The following is a 20785-nucleotide window of genomic DNA, read 5'->3' as shown; positions in this document are numbered from 1 at the left end:
TGGGAAGATGCGGGGATTTACTGGGCCATAGATATGTGCAAGATTTTGAGAGGAGTTTGAGTTAAATGGATGTACGTTTTTGTCAGAAGACTAAAAACAGCACGTAATATATGTAACCTTCTACTGTACTGCATGATAGAAAAAATGATTTAAGCAAAACAGACCCCAAAACATGTTACCAAAAGAACTGGCAGAAGTGCCTTCTGTAGGAACTTTAAGGGAGAGGAACTCTTATCACAACGCATGCACATGTAGTAGAGCTTGCTAGAAGGTAGGTCAAGACTCTTCAAGATAGGTGTGACCCGTGAGAAGGAAAGATGACTAACTTCTTCACCTCTTCTTTAACCTTTGGGTTCCTTTGTGATTGTGTGTGATCAAATATGTGAGGTACAAAATTGTCTAACTCAGAAACCAGGTGCTGGGTCTGGTTGGGAGCCTGCTCCCCCCAAAATTGTCCTTAAATGGCCTGCTACCAGCGAAGCATTGTTTGGAACTACTGATGAAAAAAGCGAATTACATGAAGTTTAATCGATGAGACCATTCCAGTCAGAAGAGGGGCTCATTGGATTTTACCAGGAACCCACATGTTCCATTTTAATCATGCTTTTGAGTCTTTTCCAAATGTTTTATTACAGTTACTGAGATAACTATAAAATGACTAGTATTTCGTCCCCCTTATGGGTCCTCTCTCTGGCAGAAGTGCTGTTAGTGGTAAAAGACCCACGCGTTAGATAGTAGAGAGGGAAAAAGAAGTGTTTTCATATACTGGATAAAATGCCCCTGTCCAAACAAAGCAGAACAAGTTTTCCCTGGAATTGAGCTTTTGGGGGTCCCATCATTAATGCCTGGAAAGCTACAGACTTCCTTGGAATGCGTGGGCATGGGAGAGAGAGGACTGCCCAGGTACGATGGGCAGAGCACCTGAGTCAGGATAGCCTCTGAAGGCCACAGGAGAACTGATATTGTTATTTTTGAAGAATGGCTTGAGAGAGAAAATACCACCTTAGACTATGGCTGTGCAGGCCCTGGGAAGAGGGGAGTTTTGCTAATATACAAGAGAGAACTTCTACAGCCCAGATCAGTAACTGTTGATCATGGTCTTCTGGCTCACCCCAGATTGACTCCTGATGTGTTTCTGATTGTGCTTTATGATTAGTACTAACCAGGCTTCACCAAGGAGTCTGTAGTGTTGGCAACAAGTCAGTTATTTGTTTGGTATTTTCCTCATGTCTAGCCTTGAAAACCGCTGGGAAAAAAAATCAGTAAGTTCTGAATTTGGAAGTGGTCATTTAGTGGCTTGTAATGAACTAGAAGGTTTAAACCCACCAAATCAAACTTCATTGATTATCAGATCCCTGGAGAGAGATTAAAAATGCAAATTCTATGCCCCATCCCTGAAATTCTTGATATAATCAATAAGTCCGAACTAAGGTCTTGGAACCCATGGGGGGACAGGAGGTTTTTTTCTCCTACAACAGTGTCATCTGTTTTCTGGTGGGTTTATAATGATAGAGATGTATGATCTTAGCGTGCATTTCCTTGGTTTCTGTCAAGGCTGTACAGTTTTTGTAACTTTATTGGTCATTCAGTCATTGTTTTTGGTGAATGCCTGTTGTTCAAGTCTCTATGGTTGTGTCTTGCTTTTTTTTTTTTTTTGAGGTTTAAAAATAACAAAGGTTCTTTGATGCTCACTGATAATATATATCCATCCAGAACAATTTTATTGATGTGTGGATTTTTTGGTTCTGAAACCACCTAGGAGGTCTTGAAAAATCAATCAGGTTTAATATATTCATTATATTGCTTCTGGATAAGCCAGAACATACCCATCCTAAAATGGAAAACATTGATTTCTTTTCTTCCTGAAACTCTAAATGGTGAGTGGGGGTAGCATGCAGAGTATTACCATAAATCCACCTACCAAAGCTCAAAATTGTAGCTGTTGTGAGTTTTTCCTTTTCATTACATTATCTCTGCTCTGACTGATTGTTATGTTAGTATGACCTGAAGAATATTGAAGTCTCCAGCACCTTCACGTAATCTTTCCAGAGGTTTCCATGAGTAGCACAATGTGTGAAAGGATGGGAGGTAATAGGAGAGCCTTGAAGTCTGTACAACTTCACAGTCTGCTCTGGACTATCCTCCTGGCCACAATCTCACCACTTCACTTAAGTCACAAACACAGGTCAGATGCCAGCTGCTGCCTGTGCGGGACCAAAGGTGAAATAACACTGTGATCAAACTCTTAGCCAAGCAGATGAAGCCGTCATGGGGGAAATTTTCGAGGATCTCCACCTGACCTCCTTTGGTTCATTTGGCTGATCCAATAATAAATTGAGAAAGATTAGCAAGAGAAGAGACTAATTTTGTGCACACAGAGGTCCCTAAAATATGGAACCTGTGGTCCGGTCAGCAAGATGAGATTAGGTGGTTTTTAGAAAGGAGATAGTAAATCTGGGAGGGAAAAAACAAAACAAAACAAAACAAAAGAATTTTTAGATTTATATATAATTTGGAAAGGAATTTTGCAGTTTATTTACATAGGAAGAGGCCTTGGGAGCCTGGTGTGGGGTGACAAGGGTATCTGCTTCTAGGTATGGGAGGAAAATTTTATTCTCTGCTTTTAGGGGACACCTATTAGACAAAGATACTGTTTCAGGGTCTGCCTTCAATTCAAAGTAAGTAGTGACTAGTGAGGCACATCCTAGGGCAGCCAGTGAGTGGCACCATTACCATCCTTGCCAATTTTCAGCCCATTCTCGCTGATTTGGGGTACATTTTGAGGGTGTCTGAATTTGTCGCAATGCGAGTGGCCCAACACCCCATGACATATCTAGTCAGCTATTGCTTTCCGGAAACCATGGCTGGCCTTCTGTCATGGTCACTTAGCTTCTGAAGGAGGCAGGGAAGGTGTGGACAGAGAAGGAAATTGAGGGTTAAGATGTTGATGCTGGCAAACAAGGTGGAAAAATAAATGTAACCGACTGTCCTAAATGACAAAGTCACATTCAGCAAAAGCCTACCTTTATTCCATACACTGATGTGACCTCTCTGTAGCAGCAACCCTCTCTCTGGCCTTCCCCGCAGCTGTGTCTCACCATGGGCTGTGCTGTAAGCCAAAGATATGCAAGTAGAAATTAAAATGAAGCTCAAGCTTCCTCTATAGAAATGATCCACCTTGAAAAGTGCCATATTTGTGCTGACAACAAGTCAGGTTGTAAGAGAGGACAGAATCCTGGGTAATGGGTGCTGCTTTCCTCTGTCTGTAGACTAACTGCTTTTGCAGAGTTTTGAGGTGAAGGTCAGAGTAAGGACAGCTCCCAATTTAATAAGTGGGGTGCCTATCCTATATCCCGGATCTACTTTCCGCACACCTTTCCCTCTCTGCCTTGGCTTTCTAATCCAGCCAAACTGGGTTTTACATACTTTCCCCAGCACCCCTTTAACAATCTCATCCCCGACCCAGTAGCCCTCTACTTCCACTTTGTCTGTCACCATGTGACCTCTGCTTCAAGGCCCCTTTCACATGCCAGCTATTCACGAAGAAGCCATCTCCTCCGGCCAGATCTGGCCTTCCTCCGCCACGCCGCAGTAGTGCTCGGCCTGTACCTCCCGGCAGGCCTCATTGTGTTCTGTTCTATAGGACAGCCAGGGCGCTCTGGACACTGCCTGGGACAGGACCCCCGTGACCTCTGCTCCCCCTCCCGCCCCACCGTGCCTAGCACAGTGCCTGCTGAGCAGTGCACCTGGACTTGTGATGAGAGCATCCATGCCTGAAACTCCAGCTTTGCCACGGGTGATAGTCAAAGTATTTAGTGGCTGATGGAGCGCTGCCCTCCTCAGCCTGAGCAGATGCCAGTTACACAGGCTGAAATATCAGCCCTGTCATCATGCCTGTGTCTGTTATGTGCGACCTCTACCCACCTTACAGGGTCGTTATGAGAGGCGAGATCGTGCCTGTGAATTATGTAAAGTGACAGATGGTGTGCCCGGGTAAGTCAGGGCTGCGCAGTGGCGCTTGTGAGCATGTGTATGGGAGCCCTGTCCTCAGCACGCCCTCCTGCCCTGCTCAGAGCCGGCATCTGCAGGGCGGACCGAGGAGCAGCATGTTAATCAGTGGAGCCGGAAACCACAAATCAGAGAGATCTTGGGCTCAACATGTAGATCCCACACAAACTCTCAACTTCCTTGAGCATCTCTCCCTACCGTCATAATTCTTAAAAAAATGCCATTTTCTCTGTAGGTAAGTTTTCAGAAATCTAATCAACATCAAAAGCCTAGGGAGACTTGTTGAACTTTGGGGTCAGCTTTTCTTACTTGAGGACACCTTGTGCTACTGCACAGAGACTTTAACCTTCAGGACCCTGAAGAGAGCTGATGGGCACTGCGTGTGAGAGGACAGCTCTGTCTGCATCTGTGAATGGAATTTGATACCAGTGACATTAACACAGGAGAGGACAGTCTAAGACTTAGTTCCTGCTTTGTCCATAGAGTTTCTTGATTCCTCTTTTTGTCTTTTCTACTTAAAAATTGTGTTAATTCCCTTACCATCACTTCTCTGCGTGCACACACACACACACACACACACACCCCCTCCATTTTCTGAGAATACCAATCCTGAGCTATTTCTTCCTTCCAGAGGCATCCAACTCCTTCCACATAGGAAGCTCACAGCTGTTGTTTTGTGTTTATTAGTAATTAGTAGCTGTTAGTGCATGTCTGTTCTTCTATATTGTGACTTAAGCGAAGGGACTAGCCCTGGTGTCAGCACACACCGAGAAAACTGACAGAAAGTGGACACTCTCCCCGTTTTCCTTGGAGAATCCCCATTTCAAAGGCATCACAGAAATATCATAGACTAGGAACCCTGGAGCCCAATGATAGAATAACCAGTACAGTAATTTGCAGCCCGCCTTCCTGCAACTTCCTAGCTAAGCCACTAACCAGTTATTTTACCTCTCTCTTTTTCTTTTATTTAAAGATTTATTTCATACAAGAGCTGGGGTACAGGCCAGAGGCACAGGAGGGTGAGAGGATTCACCAGAGACACAGCAGGGAGCAGAACAGGCAGACTGACTGAAATACACTGTTGAGGGGAGCAGTGGGCGGGGCAGGAGAGGTCTGCCATGCCATGTGGGTATCTCCCTGGCTGGCTGGGAATCGAACCTGCACTGCAGAGGCCGCAGACAGCTTCACAGCATTGCGCTCAACCCGCTGTGCCACCGGGGAGGCCCCAGAGAAAGGGTTTTATGTGCCTGCCGTGACAACTGTCAGGCAGCCTAGATATTTGGGACCCACAATTCAACCACATCGCACAGTGGTTTGGACTAGTTTGGGACCTTGTTCTCCCCAAAAGATATCAAAGCTCTTTCCTTATCTTGACGAATCTCCTGGTTGTCTCTCTGCTGGAAGGGATGGGGACAGGATCTTTTCAAGTTCTCATTTTGCAAATGAGAGCTCAGAAATGATGAAGGCTATGCCAGGGCTAGGCAGCCTAGGTTTGAATTCAAGGTCTGCCCCTTCATAGATGTAAAAACCCAGGAAAGTTACCCTGCCCCATTTTTCCTTCAGTTTCTTAATCTGTCAGGTGACGATGATGCCACCCATGTCTCTGAGTTAACAGAGGTAATCTTGCGACGGGGCCTGTCACACAGAAAGCACTCCATGTGCGGTAACAAAGAGAGATCAACAGAGAGACAGTGAGAAAGGGAGTCAGGCTAGACTTTCAGTACAGTTCCTGGGCCTCCCTGGTGGTGCAAGGGGTTAAGACACAACCTATGAAGCTATTTGCAGCCACTGCAGAACGAGTTTGATTCCCAGCCAGGGAGCTACCCACATGGCACAGCAGACCTCTCCTGACTCGCCCACTGCTCCCCTCAGCAGTGTATTTCAGTAGATCTGCCTGTTCTGTTCCTCACTCTGTCTCTGGTGAATCCTCTCACCCCCCCACCCCCATGCTTCTGGCCTGTACCCCAGTTCTTGTATGCATAAATAAATCTTTAAAAAAAATTAAAATAAATACAGTTCCTTTCTTTTAGTCAGATATCGTGTTTCCTGCAGCGTTGTCAAGCACTCCTCATGGCTCTTTCGTCTTCCAAATGGTAGCAACATGAGGAGTGTCCGTGTTGAGTTATTGCTGATGATACAGCACCAATCTGTGACATGGGCTGGTTTGAAGCACATTCTTATTTGGCACTTGGCTTCTGGGGAGGGGGCAGTTTCTCCCTTCCCTCTGATCATGAGGTTCTCATGCCCATGTACAGCCCTCTCTTTTGCAGTGTTCCCTAGGCCCCCATGCATTTTTCTTTCGAGCACTTCAGTCAACTTTTATGAAATCCTGTGTCATGATGGTCCGTGGGGAGGGTGCACTCAGAACCCAGCATTAGAGGGGAGCATAGAAGTCCCAGAATGAACGCTTGAGAGGCAACCGAGTCCAAGCTCATTGGCACAGGCAGGGTAACAGACCACAGTGGACAGCCACTCTGTGCTGTGGGTAAAGTTCGTGTTTCATAAAAGGTCTGGAATAGCCACAGACTAAACAAAAGAAAACAACAAAACAGCATTCCAAATCCAGCAGGAAAAGTAAGAACAATTCACCCCAGTTTACTGAGCAGTTTTCTAGATGTAGCCAAACAGTCTAGTTCTAATAAGAACTGAAGAAGAGGGCCTCCCCGGTGGCGCAGCGGTTGAGCGCTGGGTTGCAAAGCTGCCCGCAGCCTCTGCAGCGCCGGTTCCATCCCCCGCCGCCAGCGAGAGTCCCACATGGCACGCAGACCTCTCCTCCTGCAGCGCCCGCTGCTCCCCTCAGCAGTGTACTTCGTCAGTCTGCCTGTTCTGCTCCCCGCTCTGGCTCTGGTGAATTCTCTCACCCTCCCGTGCTTCTGACTGTACCCAGTGCTTGTATAAATAAAATAAATAAGTCTTAAAAAAAAAAAAAAACACGAAGAAAAGGAGGGAAGACTTTCAGAGTAACTTCTATCAGATTACAAAAACCAAGCCAGTTCCTTTTACCATACACGGTGATGTGATGTTTTTTGTGCGGGACTGCTCCTGGTGGAGAATTACAAGCCCAGGACAGTTTCTGTGGTGAAAACAGTGGTGTGGCAAGACGGCTTTCAGTGCATTGCTGCTTTGTGTCAACACCCGCGGTTGCTTCAGTCCTCGCGGGTGCTGGAGTGAGGCGATCTGGCTGGGCATGCGGGGCTTTGGGCCAGGTCAGCAGCGAGGAAGACTTTCTGACAAAGGCTGTTTGAGACCCACCAATCAGTCTCAGATAGACCTTGAATTACTTCACCACGTGAGTATATTTGGGAAGTTGCCCTTGTTGCTTCTCAGCCCCTATTCAGGCTGTCCAAACATATGCAAAAGAAGCCCAGAAAAAAACAGACTAGGATGAAGGGAGGAATGTGGCCCAGCAAGTGGGGAAAGAGCACTGCCCCAGATTTTCTTCCCCCTTGGCTTGCATTTGTTTTTTCCTTTGAGTTCACTCCCTGCTTGCTGGCCTCCCTCCAGGCCACCTGTGGGCATTGTCTGTGTGGTCTGGGGAGCTGGAGCTGGTAGCCTCCTGCCAGGCACGTTCCTGAGGCTGTGGTGAGGGCAGCTCAGCGGCCACCAATCAGATCATTTGATCCTTCCCCAAGAGTTGCACGGGCCCTGGAGAAGCAGCCACTTGGGCTTCTCAGCTGGTGCTACCTCCCAGCAGTGGATCTTAGAGTTTGAAGCCATGGCTTTTCCCATAGTTGGTCCAGGACCTGCCAGGCCTCTTCCCCGCCTCTGTGCCTGTAGTGCCAGTCCAGCCCCCATGTCACCCCCAGAACTGAGTCTGATGTGCAGATCTGAAGAGGACAGCTTCTCTCACGACTTCTCTCACCCCTTACTCTTCAGACGCGATAGGCCCTGACTGAGGTGGCAGTCCCCAGGGAAGGCCGACTGTCTTCTCAGCAGAGGTAGCACAGCTAAAAGCTCTTTTTCACTTTAGGCGATTCATGCGCTTGGTTAGACATTTATAGATCACTGTTGCTCATCCAGAAGATCTAGGTCATCCACAGAGGGCTTCATGCTTTGGAGGAAAAGACAGGCCCAGGGAGAATGTTGCCTTTGAGGTCTGCTTTGGCCAAGGGAGGGGAGAAAGCATCCGCTGCAGAAGAGAGGCCAGCGTGGGTCAGCGCAGGGGGCTGAGAGCTCTCAGGCCGCTTGGTGTAGCACCCACGTGGCTGCTGGCTCTCAGGCTCTGCCAGGCTCGCTCAGGTGTCTTAGCAATGCGGTGCTGGTAATAGCTGATTTGTATTGATGTCATGAAAAGGGGTATGTGTAAGCGTTCACATCCCCAAAGAGCTTTTTAGAGCATGTACCATGCTTGCTGAGGAAAGGGTGCACTAGGAGTTCTTGGAGAGAAAAAGGGAAGTAGGGGTGTGAGTAAGTGGGTTAGCCTTATAGCACAGGTGACTGAGTCACAGCTCTCCCCAGTATAACGAGTGTGCACCCCACTCAGCCTCAGATCTTCCAGGAGATGCATGTGCCTGGGGGTTAGAGGTCATGCCTGTCAGGAGCCACCACTCACCATCCCCATTGGCCAAGGCACAATCCTCAGTTCCTTCATCCTTAAAACCGAGCCCACAGTCCCTGCTGTCACTAGAACTGTGATTCTTTTTTTTGTTTGTTTGTTTAAGATGTATGTATTTACGCATACAAGAGCTGGGGTACAGGCCAGAGATGGGGGGGCAGGGGTGAGAGGATTCACCAGAGACAGAGTGGGGAACAGAACAGGCAGACTGACTGAAATACACTGCTGAGGGGAGCAGCAGAGGGTGAGTCAGGAGAGGTCTGCCGCACCATGTGGGTCGCTCCCTGGCCAGGGATCGAACTGGTACTTCAGAGGCTACGGATAGCTTCAGAGTGTGGTGCTTAACCCCTTGCGCCACCAGGGAGGCCCCTGGAACTGTGATCCTTAACAAGCAGTCGTAGGTGCTACAAAAACAAAGTATTGCTACTGGGCATTGTCATCTAGGAAGGAAAGTGGTTCTGCAACCCCTGACTTGGGGTTAGCTGCAGGGAGAGCTGAGTGTGTGTGAGCAGGCATGCCCGGAGCCAGATGCTGCCTGCTTCAGAGCACCCACCCCTCCTCCACTCCACCACTGCAGCCCAGCAGGACAGTGAGTCAGTGTCAGTAGAACCAAGGGAGGAAGCACAGGTCCTCTCCTTTACCAAGTGTTTCCCACATTGACTTTTCTAGGGCAGGAGCCTAAGAGGCCTGGGGAGGCCTCACGTAGGTACTGAGAAGCCAGGTTTTCCCCTGCTCTGCCCTTAGCCTTGGCTGTTGTCCCACCTCCCACGGTTGTCATCACCTTCGCGTGTTGGGTGGGAGTGGCGTTACTCCTGGCACCCTATTGCTAAGTCCCGCCCTTTCCCCACTTTGGTCAGACTCTGTTTAAAGGCCTGCAGTAAACATTTCAAATAGTGCACTGTGGGTAACCGGAGACTTGCGTACTGTCCACATCGTGGCATCCCTGGCCATTTAAATAAATAAATAGGAATTGTGTATAAGATATTCAGAGCTCCTGGAGCCTGTCCCGGACCACAGAATAGAAAGGCTTGAACTACACACGTCCTCACTCGTGTGGCAGGCTCCACGCCATCAGCCTGAATCTGATATGCCAGGTTTTCCCAGAGGGAGCAAGATCAGGGCTAGACTTAAAAGCACTGGGGAATTGCCTTCTCCAAAATGCTCACCTCGCACTAATATTTTTGTCCTTGAGTTGGCACCTGACCCACTCCCAGGAAATTGCCGTTCCACACAGATGTCTCTGAGAGGATGCACCCTTCATGTCTTCTCTTCCCCAGAGGAGTTTGTTGATCTGGATTCACTTCTCAGTCACCAGGCCAGGTCCAGAGGGCATGAGCTCAGGAGTGCTGTATGGGGTAAAGTGAGCTCTGCAGCTCTTGGGGGGTGGGGTTGTAACAGGGTGGTCCCCAGGAAAGGGGGAGGTTCCCTGCCCCACCCAAGGGAGGGTGGAGCTGAGCAGGGAGAGGAGAAGCTGAAGAAGAGACTGAGGAAGGAAGGAGCAGGATGGAGCCAGAAGGAGACCTGGAGGAGGCGCATGGAGCCTAGAGACACGTGAAGAAACTGCGCTTGTCTTTTGGTCGTGGACTGGGTGACACAGATGTGGGTGAGACCCGTGGGGAGGTGACAATGGCAGCTTTTATCTTGATGTTGATTTTGCTCTTTTCCTTCCGGGCTTGTCCAGTTGTTTGTGACCCTTTTCTGTGGGTCCCCACTGGAAGATGCTTTAGACTTGTGGCAGGCTTTGGGGCCTTGTTCTGGGCCGATCCCATATGGATGGACTTTTACCCACGAGGGGACGGGTAACTTTGGGTGCTTCATTTAGAAACTAGACTCTTTGCCTTACCTGTATTGTTTCCTAGTTTTATTAAAGTTCCTTCCCATTAAAGTCTCATGTGTTTTGTGTTGATGCGGCGGATGGCAGAACCCATTTAGAATAGGCAGGTTTGCGGGGTTTGGGCTGCCCCTCTCCCTGTCCTATAACAGATTGACCTGGTAGGAAGCTGAGCGGGATCCAGGCTTTTTGACCTCGTGTCTGCTGGTGAGAGGTGCAGCCGCATGTGCTGGAGCCACCAGCTCTCAGTGCAGCTTCTCATCCCAGCTCCATGTTCAGTGACTTCCCTTTGGTCGCTCGGGATTGACCAGAGTGGGAATATTCAGTACCCAAAAAATCTGCAAAAAATATTGAGTACAGATGAGTGCCCTCTCCACCCGGCCTCCCCCAAGTGAGCTGCTCTGTCATCTCTCTTACCGGCAGTGCTGGCCAGCGGCGCCCATGCTGATTCTCTCTCACATTCGCTGTGGGTCGGGAGACTCTGTCCTTAGCCAGTTTCTCCTGATTCAAGTTCTCCTCGCCCTATTCTGCAGGGGAAGAGCCAAAAAATAAAAGATCAAGGTGGTGTCCAGTGCCCCTTTTCTGTTGCTCAGGCCCTGAGAGCTCATGGCGTTATCACCACCTTCTGGCTTCACGGGTACGTCCTACCCCGAGGGCAACTGCTGGCATTAACAAGCCTCAACCACAGAAGAGCAGTCAACTCATTTTCAGCTTGCCAGTTTTTCTATACTCTAAGCAGGATTGAATGCCTACAAACAGTCTTGCTGCCAAGTAGTTTTATTTCTTTGGGATGTTTATCTCATGGTTTCGTGTCGAGAAGTCTGTGTGTTTGTGAGGTTCTCCCTGGATCCAGTCTCCCTTGTTTCTGGACATCCTGACCCCCATTAGCTGCTTCAGCCCAACTACCAATTCTAGGTCAGCTGCGCCCCCTGGTTTTCTGATACCAGCTTTCTCATCATCACCATTTTTTTCTGGCCTCTGGTTTCGACACACCTGTCACTCGTGTCATGCCCCAGCATTGACACCCTGCCTGCCTTCAGGGTTCCAATGTCTGACGATCCACCTTTGGTCCACTCGGTCACATGTCCAAGGATCTCCGTAGAAATTGAAACAAGGGGAGAAGAAAGATGCAATTCTGGAGTTTCTCTGGTGTTGGACACGTTTCATGCCCATTTTGCAGAGTCATCAATGCTCCTCTCCACCCACCCCCCAACCCCCTAGTCACACCCTCACTGCAGGAAGATCGTCCCTCCTCTGGTCAGCCAGCACAGGGCCTGGAGCGCAGCCCTCTGCCCCTCTGCACGTCTGCTCTCACAGCCCTCTCGTCACTGGGGAGCATTTCAGCGCTCTCAGGGGCACGCAGTTGATTTAAGGTTAAACCACAGAGAGGAAGAAAAGAGCGTGCGGGCTGCTTTAGAGCAGAGAACTGGACCAGAAGGCTGTTGGTTCTTGAAGTTCTGGGTCACTTCACCGCAGGGCTCACGAGACACTTGGTGAGGCCCCGAAGCTGGGTGGGCCCTCTCCCCTGAACCCCACCGTCGGTCAGCGCGGTCCTCATGGCTTTCACGCTAAAACATTTACTGCCTGCTGCTGGGAGATGTCTAGATGGTGAGCTTCTCAGTGACAAAAGTTTTTCAGACCTTCTGTACCTAGGACAGTGCCTCACACACACAGAAAATGAATTACTGGGTGTTCTGAATTAGAGGAGAATGAAAAGCTGCTCTATAAATCAGTTAGGGAATCATATCCTCCCGCTGGAAGGGAGCAAGTAGAAACGAGGCAGCCACTTGCCCAGGATGGTTTTAGGAGGAAATAATGCATTGGACAAAAAGGTTGAGGAAGATAGCTAGAGTCTCTTCCACCCCCAATTCTGTGATTTCTTAAAGTGTACCTATTGCTGGCACTCAATCGAATAATGAAAAATGGGTTGGTGGCTAGTAGACAGCTGCCTCTCTAGATGTCAGGTGGCTTTGCTGTGTGCTCTGTAGCACAAGTCGGTCTTTAACTCGTATCCTACCTTAGCGTCCATTACTCCCCAAGTGAAGTGGTAACATATGTAAGATTGGCTTTTTTTTTATCCCACTGAGGTCTCGACCCTTTAAAGAAGGCTTCTCCTCAAGTGTAAGGAAAAGCAGATGGTAATGAGGAAATATGCATATTTTATTATGCACTGCACATTCTATTTAGCAGAGTTTTTGGTATGACACCCTGCATTTTAAAGAAACCTAAAGATGCAAACATAATAAAATTATTCATTGAAATATTCAAATCAGCTTCCAGCAATTATAACAGAATATCAAAATAAAATCCAGCCATACCTCGAAGGTAGATTCTTCTGGCCACCCGCTTTGAAATCGGACTTTCTGGGAGGAAGCTCTTCCTTTCTGAAAGAAGGAAGAAGTGCAGGCTCTTTGAGATGAGGGAAGGAATGGAAGTATCCTTGCTGAGGTCACGTGGGGGCTGCGGCTCATGCTGGGGAGAGGTGGTGGTGAGAATGAGGGCGAGTAAATGTACCAAGACATTCTCTTGTTGGAGAGGAGAGCTGGGGGCTGCAGAGCTGCTGCTTCCCTTCCCCTCTCCCTTTGCTGAGTGAGTCATCCTTCCTGCCCTTCCGATTTGCCAGCCCCACGTCCTACATAAGGTGTATGAGGGTTCACAAGTCGCAGTGGAGGGACGGCATGTACATGAGGGGTGCAAGATCAAAGTGGCAAGAAAATAGGGCTGTGAACCTTGGGCACAGTACCCTTCTGCTAAAGACATCCCAGGAGCTAATCTTCCCCGTGTACACTGGTTTCAACCCAATAGCGCAATTGCATCTCTTAGATTTGTCACCCTAAGGACTGGGAGACATCTGGTACTTTAGCTTCTATTAATTCTTGAATATTGTAAAACCTGATAAACAGTCATACAGCACGTAGCCGAGGACAGTGGAAGAACAGTTCTGGAATCAGACAGACCTAGCTCTTCCACCCATTGTCTCTTTGACCTAGAATAAATTAATCTACCCTTTCATTTCCTCAGCTGTAAATGAGGAACAATACCATCATTGCATCATTCAAGTGCGTAGCAAGCCTCTGGTATTAAGCAGGGCTTCAATAAATAATGGCTACTCTGCTGATTATAATAATGCTTATTAAGTGTCCCTCTGAGACCGCCTCTTGGGTACCTCATGATGGGAATGCTTCCATTGTTGGGTTGTCCTTGTGGTGAGAATTTTCTCTGCCACATTTGTACCTCGTTCTCTTTCTTGTGACTTCTAGTCTGGCTGTTCCTTCTAAGGCCCCATAGGAGAGGTCTCAACCTTTCCCCAGAAACAACACGTCAAATATTCGAAGACAGTTCTTGTATCTCTTCTGTTTTTTCTCCATGGTAAACCTATTTAGTTCCTTGAATAATTTCAATGTGACATGGTTTTGCTCTTACCCAGGACACTTCTAAGCCCCTCTCCCTAATAAGCAAGCCCCCACAGAAAGAAGGTGGCTGGCCAGAAAGGACAGTTGAGACAGCAGCCTTAGATTCCGTCCAGACTGGTTAAGCCTGCGACTGTCCGTAGCTCCTGTGACTATTCTGTCATAGGATATCCTAAAAGGATAGCCTAAAAATACGCTTCAGAGTCTCTCCTGCTTTGTGCGTGATATACAGGAATCTGAACACTTCCACCTCTATGCGGAAAGGTGCATTGTAAAAACTGCTGTCAGATGCTAAATTTAAAAGTTCCTCTGTAACTGTGGTAGATTTGAATGCATTATTGCCCCCCCCCCAATTTTTCACCTTCCTTGTATCAATGATCTTTTCCATCTGACTCTACGAGTCCTACACTTTGACTTCGATTTAACAGAGTGGCTTGCTTTGGCCTGCACGGTAAGGCAGAGTGACAACATGCCGGTTCTAAGACTAGGCTTAAGAGGGCCTTGGCTGTTGCCAGTTGTCCCTCTATAGGCTGCCATCACCCTGAGGGGAAGTACCTTTGCCTCCAGCAAAGGCCAGTTCACATACACTAGAGAAAAAAAAATAAGTGATTACTGTTTTAAATAAGTGAAATTTTTTTAATGTAGATGTTTTTATGACAAGAGATAACTATTAAAGTATATGCGTCAGAAAACAGAGAGAACAATGCTAGCCTTACCTTACCAGAACATAAATTTAGAAGAATTCATGTAAGATTTCTAAAACTATACTCAGGCTATATGAATATATCATAAAAGTGATTTATTACATTGCATCTGTGAACAGAAAGAAAATAAATAGTTCTATTTTTTTTATCATTGATGAAATGGCTAATAAGAAAAGGAAAATCACTATCTAAAGATATTTGAAAAGTTAAGGGGTGAACTATTCGATATAGTTTGCTCATTTACTCAATAAATATTTAATGAATACCTACTGTGTGTCAGCACTGTTTCATGCCCTGAGATATGATTGTGAGTAAAACAAGAGTAGTGGAAATTTGGAAGATTAAAAATTAAAAAGATAACTTCCTTTCATAAGTGCTATGAAGAAACTCAGGCAGGGCAGCGGCTGCCTTAGGGAGCTTAACGACAGCTTCTCTGAGGATAGGACCTTGCAGATGAGAGCTGAATGACATCTGAATCAGATCTGAATGACATCTGAATGACAGCTTCTCTGAGGCTAGGACCTTGCAGATAAGATCTGAATGACATGAATGTGTCAAAGGAAGAAAGACCACATTGAAGGGAATAACACGTGCAAAGCCCATGAGGTGGGAAAAGGTTGGGGGTGCGAGATATAAAGAGACATGTGGTATGAACTGAAGTGGTAACCATTGCAAGGGATGAGAACTGTGGCGCTCCATTGATCATGGTAAGGCGTTTGTGTTCTATTAAAGTGCCATGGAATCCATTAAAGTCTGTTAAGCACATGACCTGACCATTGGATTTTAGGAGCTCACTTCTGACTGCTGTGTAGAGACTGGATTGAAGTAGACAAGAGTAAGGACAGGGAGGTCGATGAGGTTATACATCACAGAAATAGCTACAACAAATGTGATGGAAAGGTGGAGAGAAATGGGCATGGTTGAGATATATTTTGAAAGTAAATGAAGACTTGTTGGATTGGATGTGAGGGGTTGAATAGCTGAGAGGGTGGTTGATAGTGTGCCAGTTCCTAAAATGAGGAAGATGGAGGGAAAATGGGCTGGAAAGAGGGGAGGTCATTTTGTTTGAATGAGTTTAAATTAGACATCTAGATGGACCTACTATGCTGGGTGGTGGGCATACTAATTAGATGCTCAGTGATGAAGATATAAGCTGCACCGTCATCAGCATACAGATGTTATTTTTTTCTGAAGAACTAGGTGAGTTTACCTAGGAAAAAAAGCCATTTTTTTAAATTAAGATTTAAGTCTTACATTTTTCAAGTTGTTAGAACAAAAGAAGTGGGGTCACGAAGCCACAGAGTACTCTGACATTTAAACACTCAGCAGAAGCGCCTGAGAGAGAAGCCAAGAGTGTGGTGTTATGAAAGCCAAGAGAAGAAAGTGTGTCTGGAGGGGTTATTGTGTTGGTGCCCAGTGAGGGTGGAGCCATGAAGGAGAGGCCAGCCAGCGTCATTCATGGGCGAGACCCCGCAGCAGAGGGGAGGGAAAAAAAAAATCCTAACTTTTCTCTCCTCCTCTTTCCTTTGGATGCTTCCTGCTAGTTGATCCCAACAGTGATGTAGCTGGCAAGTGAGCCCAGAATGCAGTGCATGGTGAAGGGCAGAATAATCCGCACAGCCCCTAACCCTTCATGCTGTAAATGTTGAAAAGACGAGAAAACCACTTAAAGGGGGATCTTGGGAAGCAGTGCCAGTGTACAGAGGGTGTCTTGTTAGCTGGTGCCACTGGAATTTGGGAAGATCTAGCTAACCGTGCTCTTTGAGACAAGTCATCATGGGTACTTGCAACCAGCTCATCATCTCCAAATAGTGTTTGCCCATAGTCTTCCTCCTTTATTTCCATGCGGAGGCCTGGTGTCCATAACACCAGACAAGTGTCTGTTCCAGGACCTCTCATTCGCACGAGTCTCTTCCAAGGGCATGGGAGAAGCCTAGACGTGTGTAACATTTGCAGAAGTTGGTATCTTTGCTGTAAGCTATTGGGACTTTTTTCACTCTGACCTTAGAAAGGACTCCGCCTCCCACAATTATATGCATTTTAAGCTCCACAATACCTGGCTCTGCTTCTGCTTTTAGTAGAGTGGATGGTACATATTGTATTTTTTCCCCAAGATTCCACCACCTTGCTGGTGGGGTAATTAATAAGCATCAAAATGAACCTTTTGGGAAGGCCTCCCTGGTGGCACAAGGGGTTAAGATGCAACCTATGAAGCTGTCCATGGGCACTACAGCACGAGTTCGATACCCGGCCAGGGAGCTACCCACATGGCACAGCAGACCTCTCCTGTCTCGCCTGCTGCTCCCCTCAGCAGTGTATTTCAGTCAGTCTGCCTGTTCTGCTCCCCACTCTGTCTCTGGTGAATCCTTTCACAACCCCCCCCCCATACCTCTGGCCTGTACCCCAGCTCTTGTATGCATAAATAAATAAATCTTTATAAAAAGTGAACCTTTTGGGAAGGAAAGAATGCAGCAGGAGGATAAGAAAAGCAAAGAGGGGGAGGGATATGTGTGTATGGGGGAGGGGGTGGGCAGTGGGAGCAAAGCACTCTGCCTGAGGCCAACCCCCTTGATGGGTGGGGGTGTGGGGGGATGTCTGGTTGTCAGGTTCTCAGGCAGCCCCTCACCTGACTGATTTCTCTCTGGGGCCTCACTCAGAAGCTGCTCTTTGTGTTTTCAGATGCAGATGGAAACCTGTGCCGAAGCAACCAACTGTTGCAAGTCATACTGACCATGCACCGAATTATCATTTCCTCCGCCGAGCTGCTCCAAAAAGTTATCACCCTATATCCTTTTGCACAGTGGCTGGCACCCCAAAATGGGGTTCATCCAGGAATATGAAAAACCAAAGTATGATTCCATTTTGGTTTGGCTAGCACTGAGTGGTCAGTGGGTTCTGTATTCCTTTCAGGGGTGTGTGTGTGTGTGTGTGTCTGTCTGTCTGTGTGTGTCTGTGTGTCTGTCTTGTTGGTTGGGGTAAGAATTATTGAGACTGATTGCTCTGGGGAGTAGCCAGAGAAAGCAACCTGCAAACACAGTTTTCTTCAGTCTCTCTTTCTAGTAAAAACAGCTTTCCCTAATTTAGATCAGTCAGAGTTCATACTCCTCGTGCAAATTGCGGGTGCAAACCTCACACACACGATAAGCTGCTTGCTGGCTTTCCTGTCCAATGCTTCAACCTTCTCCAGGCTCTGAGGAAAGCTGCCGGCGCCTCCGCGTCTGGACAGGGCTAGCCAGCACCAGCAGCCCTGCTGCCTTTCAGCCTCCTCGAGGCCACGAACTGACTAGGGTGGAAAAAGCACCTGCTCTGTCCCTCTCACCAACGCCTCGGTAAGCCGTGGCCCCAAAGAGAAAAGGCCGTAGGTGGAGTGAGACTAAGTGACGGGAAGCTGTCCTTGCCACTGAGTCATGACCCGGGGCTCTTCGCAGTCTTTCCCAGTCCCCTGACACCTCCCTGTTGCCCGGAAGACCCTCAGAAGAGGAGGAAAGGAAGCCATGGGGAGTGAGTCTCTGCTCTCACCCTCGGTGAGTGGGTGAGTGGGTGTGTCCAGCCGCGTGCCGGGGCGAGCGCTGGGAGCAGGTCACAGAACAAGAGGTGCAGGCAGGGATTCTAAAGCTGTAATAAAACAAACTCTGCATCTCTCCGGGTTTTGTGAGCTGCACGTGCCAGCAATTCTGCACACTGTCAGAGGCTCCAGTCGCCCGCTGCAAACACTGCTGGTGGCGCAAAGACTAACTTGTCCCTGGGGTGCCCACCTTGGTGTCCCCCGGCCCCCCACCCACATGCTAGGCTGGGGCCCTGCTCCTCCTCACCCGCTTCTCCCCAAATCTTACTCCATCGCTTACCTCCTTTCACGCTTTTTAACTCTCCCGAGGCACCTGCTCGTCAGCCTACATCACATCCAGGTCTCCTGAAAATAAACTGCTGAAAATAAACTGCTGACCCTGCCTCCCTTTCCTGCCATGGCTAGGGTTACAAATGTGATGTGCAAAATTCTTAGAAGAGTCTTTACTCACTGTCTCCAATCCCTCAACTCCCACTCACTAACCCCTCAAGTCAGCTGTGGCCCCTGCCGGGAGGTCACGGCTGCGGCTGATGTCTCCACGGCCTGGCTGCTCCGGCCCGGGCTTGTCCGCCCTCGTGCACACGGACACTGGAGACGGCCAGGCAGCTCCAGCTGTCTCCCCTTGGGCTCCTGACACTGTGTTCTCCTGACTCGCCTCCCCCCCGGGCTGTGTCTCCTGCAGCTTTTCTGCTGGCCTTTTCCGGGAGGCCCCTGAAGTCCGGGAGAACTGGCCTCCGTGCGTGCGGGGGATTTCTCCCGGGGCCTCCCTCCCTCCGCGGTGCCGGGGACTTTTAAGACCATCGATTGATAAGCCAAACTCTTTTTTCCCCCTGGGTTGCTTTGGATGGGCTTGTCCTGAAGACACCCCAGTTCAGACATAACCCATGGGCTTGCTGCCACCCCAGTAATTCTGATTTGACGCTTGTGTCAGTTTCCGTTTCGGTGTGTGGTATGTCATCACCCACGACTGCCTCGGCCACAAGTCGCAGAGGCGCTCTCCAGTGCTCCCTGCCTCTCACTTCTTGCGGAGCCTTCACCCGAGCCAAGGGCTTCTCCTTCGGAGACGACTCTGCTCTGGGCTGTTCTCTTGGTTCCCGTAGGACGCTGTTCTTCTAGCCTCGTCTGTGTGTCCTCCTACTGTTCATTTACCCACTATGGAAGACACTCCCCTAAGAAGCAGATCAGGGGGACCCTTGCTTCAGAGGCTCTGCAAAGTACAGGAGCAACAGCAGGCTCCTCAGTCGCCAGGAAGGAGCCTCCACCGTCTGTGCCCTCCCGCTTCATCCCGAATCTCGGAGGCCCCCACAATCCCACCACACGAACTTCTCAACACGCAAGACATGCTGGGCCCCTCCCAATTCCAGTGCCTGGAATGCCTTTTCCTCCTCCTGCAAAGCTTTTGCTGACTCTTTCAGTCCACCCCACCCCTTTAAAAATACGTCTTGTATCAGTGGTGGACAGCCTGTGTCATGGCTACGACTTCAATTTCGTATTGCTGAAGTCAGAGTGGTTCTCACATCTCTGGCTTGGATGTAATCTGCCTTGAAAAGCGTTTCACCTGTGACAACAGAAAGAGAGTTTATTCTCTTAGCTAAATGAATTGCTCTGTCTGCACCTCAGCCTATAAGTAAGTGTCAGGGTAACATCTGGACACCCCACACTGATGACCGCGTCAAGCAAACAGCAGAATCTTTGCACATACTTACTCGGTTGACTTGTAACATAGCAGGTTGTAAGGGCGCCGGAGAACTCATTACAGGTTCCTGTAAGAATATAGGTCAGTGTTAGCACTTACTGATTTTCACCTCATCTCCCCCATTAGACTGTGCCCCTCTCATGCAGGAATCAAGGCTAGATTTCTCTAGAATGTAGCTCAGTGCTCATGTGGTGAGATACCATGAATGGTGCATTACCTCCGTGTGTGAAACATGGGGATTATATCTCTATTTCCAGCAGGACTTTGAGGCAAGAAACTTGGACTCTGTTTAGGTCAGCAGCTGGGGAAGTGATTCTTAGAGGACAGTCGGAATTCCAAGAGTCCCTGTTATTGGAACTCAGGTTAAACTTTTGAAGTCAAAACTTTTTTTTTCCCTTCATGCTTAATTTCCTTGTTTGCTTTTCTTTTCTTTCTTTTTTTTTTTTTTAAAGATTTATTTATTTATTTATACATGCACTGGGCACAGTCAGAAGCGCGGGAGGGTGAGAGAATTCACCAGAGCCAGAGCGGGGAGCAGAGCAGGCAGAAGGACCGAAGCACACTGCTGAGGGGAGCAGCGGGCGGCAGGAGAGGTCTGCGCGCCATGTGGGACCCTCCTCCGGTGGCCGGGGAGCAGCCAGGGATTGAACCTGCGCTGCAGAGGCTGCGGGCAGCCTCGCAACCCAGTGCTCAACTGCTGCGCCACCGGGAAGCCAATTTCCTTGTTTTCTGACCTGGAAGGAACAGAATTGTTGGGGTAAACAAGCCAGGGAGTTTCCTGTTCCTGGTTTTCCAGTGCTGTGCCTTCATGTGCTTGATGGCCCCGTCCTCACGGGCTCTTCTGAGTGATCCAGACAGAGCCTTCGCCAGCTCTCTGCTTGTATTTTGGGTCATTGACACGGTTTTGTGTGCCCTGCCATCCCGTCAGCCCACTGACATCCCCTGGCATATTTTCTTTCTTCTCTTTTCATATGATTGTTCTTAATTCTGCTGGTGGTATTTCTGAGCACTCACAC

The 20785-nt window shown here is 48.5% G+C and overlaps 1 protein-coding gene across 3 annotated transcripts in view; it reads left to right on the top strand.

Moving 5' to 3' along the window:
• RASGRP1 (RAS guanyl releasing protein 1) overlaps positions 1–20785 on the top strand; it is a gene marked incomplete at both ends in the record, with an annotated part of 61158 nt that overhangs the window by 21740 nt on the left and 18633 nt on the right. For all 3 annotated transcript variants that reach the window (XM_084239707.1, XM_084239706.1, XM_084239708.1), the window contains one exon: positions 17188–17308. In XM_084239707.1, coding sequence (XP_084095833.1) covers positions 17188–17308 — 121 coding nt within the window. The remainder of the gene's footprint in view (positions 1–17187; positions 17309–20785) is intronic.

This window comes from Talpa europaea (genome assembly GCF_964194135.1).
Source record: "Talpa europaea genome assembly, chromosome: 8".
Classification (NCBI taxonomy): domain Eukaryota; kingdom Metazoa; phylum Chordata; class Mammalia; order Eulipotyphla; family Talpidae; genus Talpa; species Talpa europaea.
This window is presented reverse-complemented; position numbering and strand designations above follow the sequence as displayed.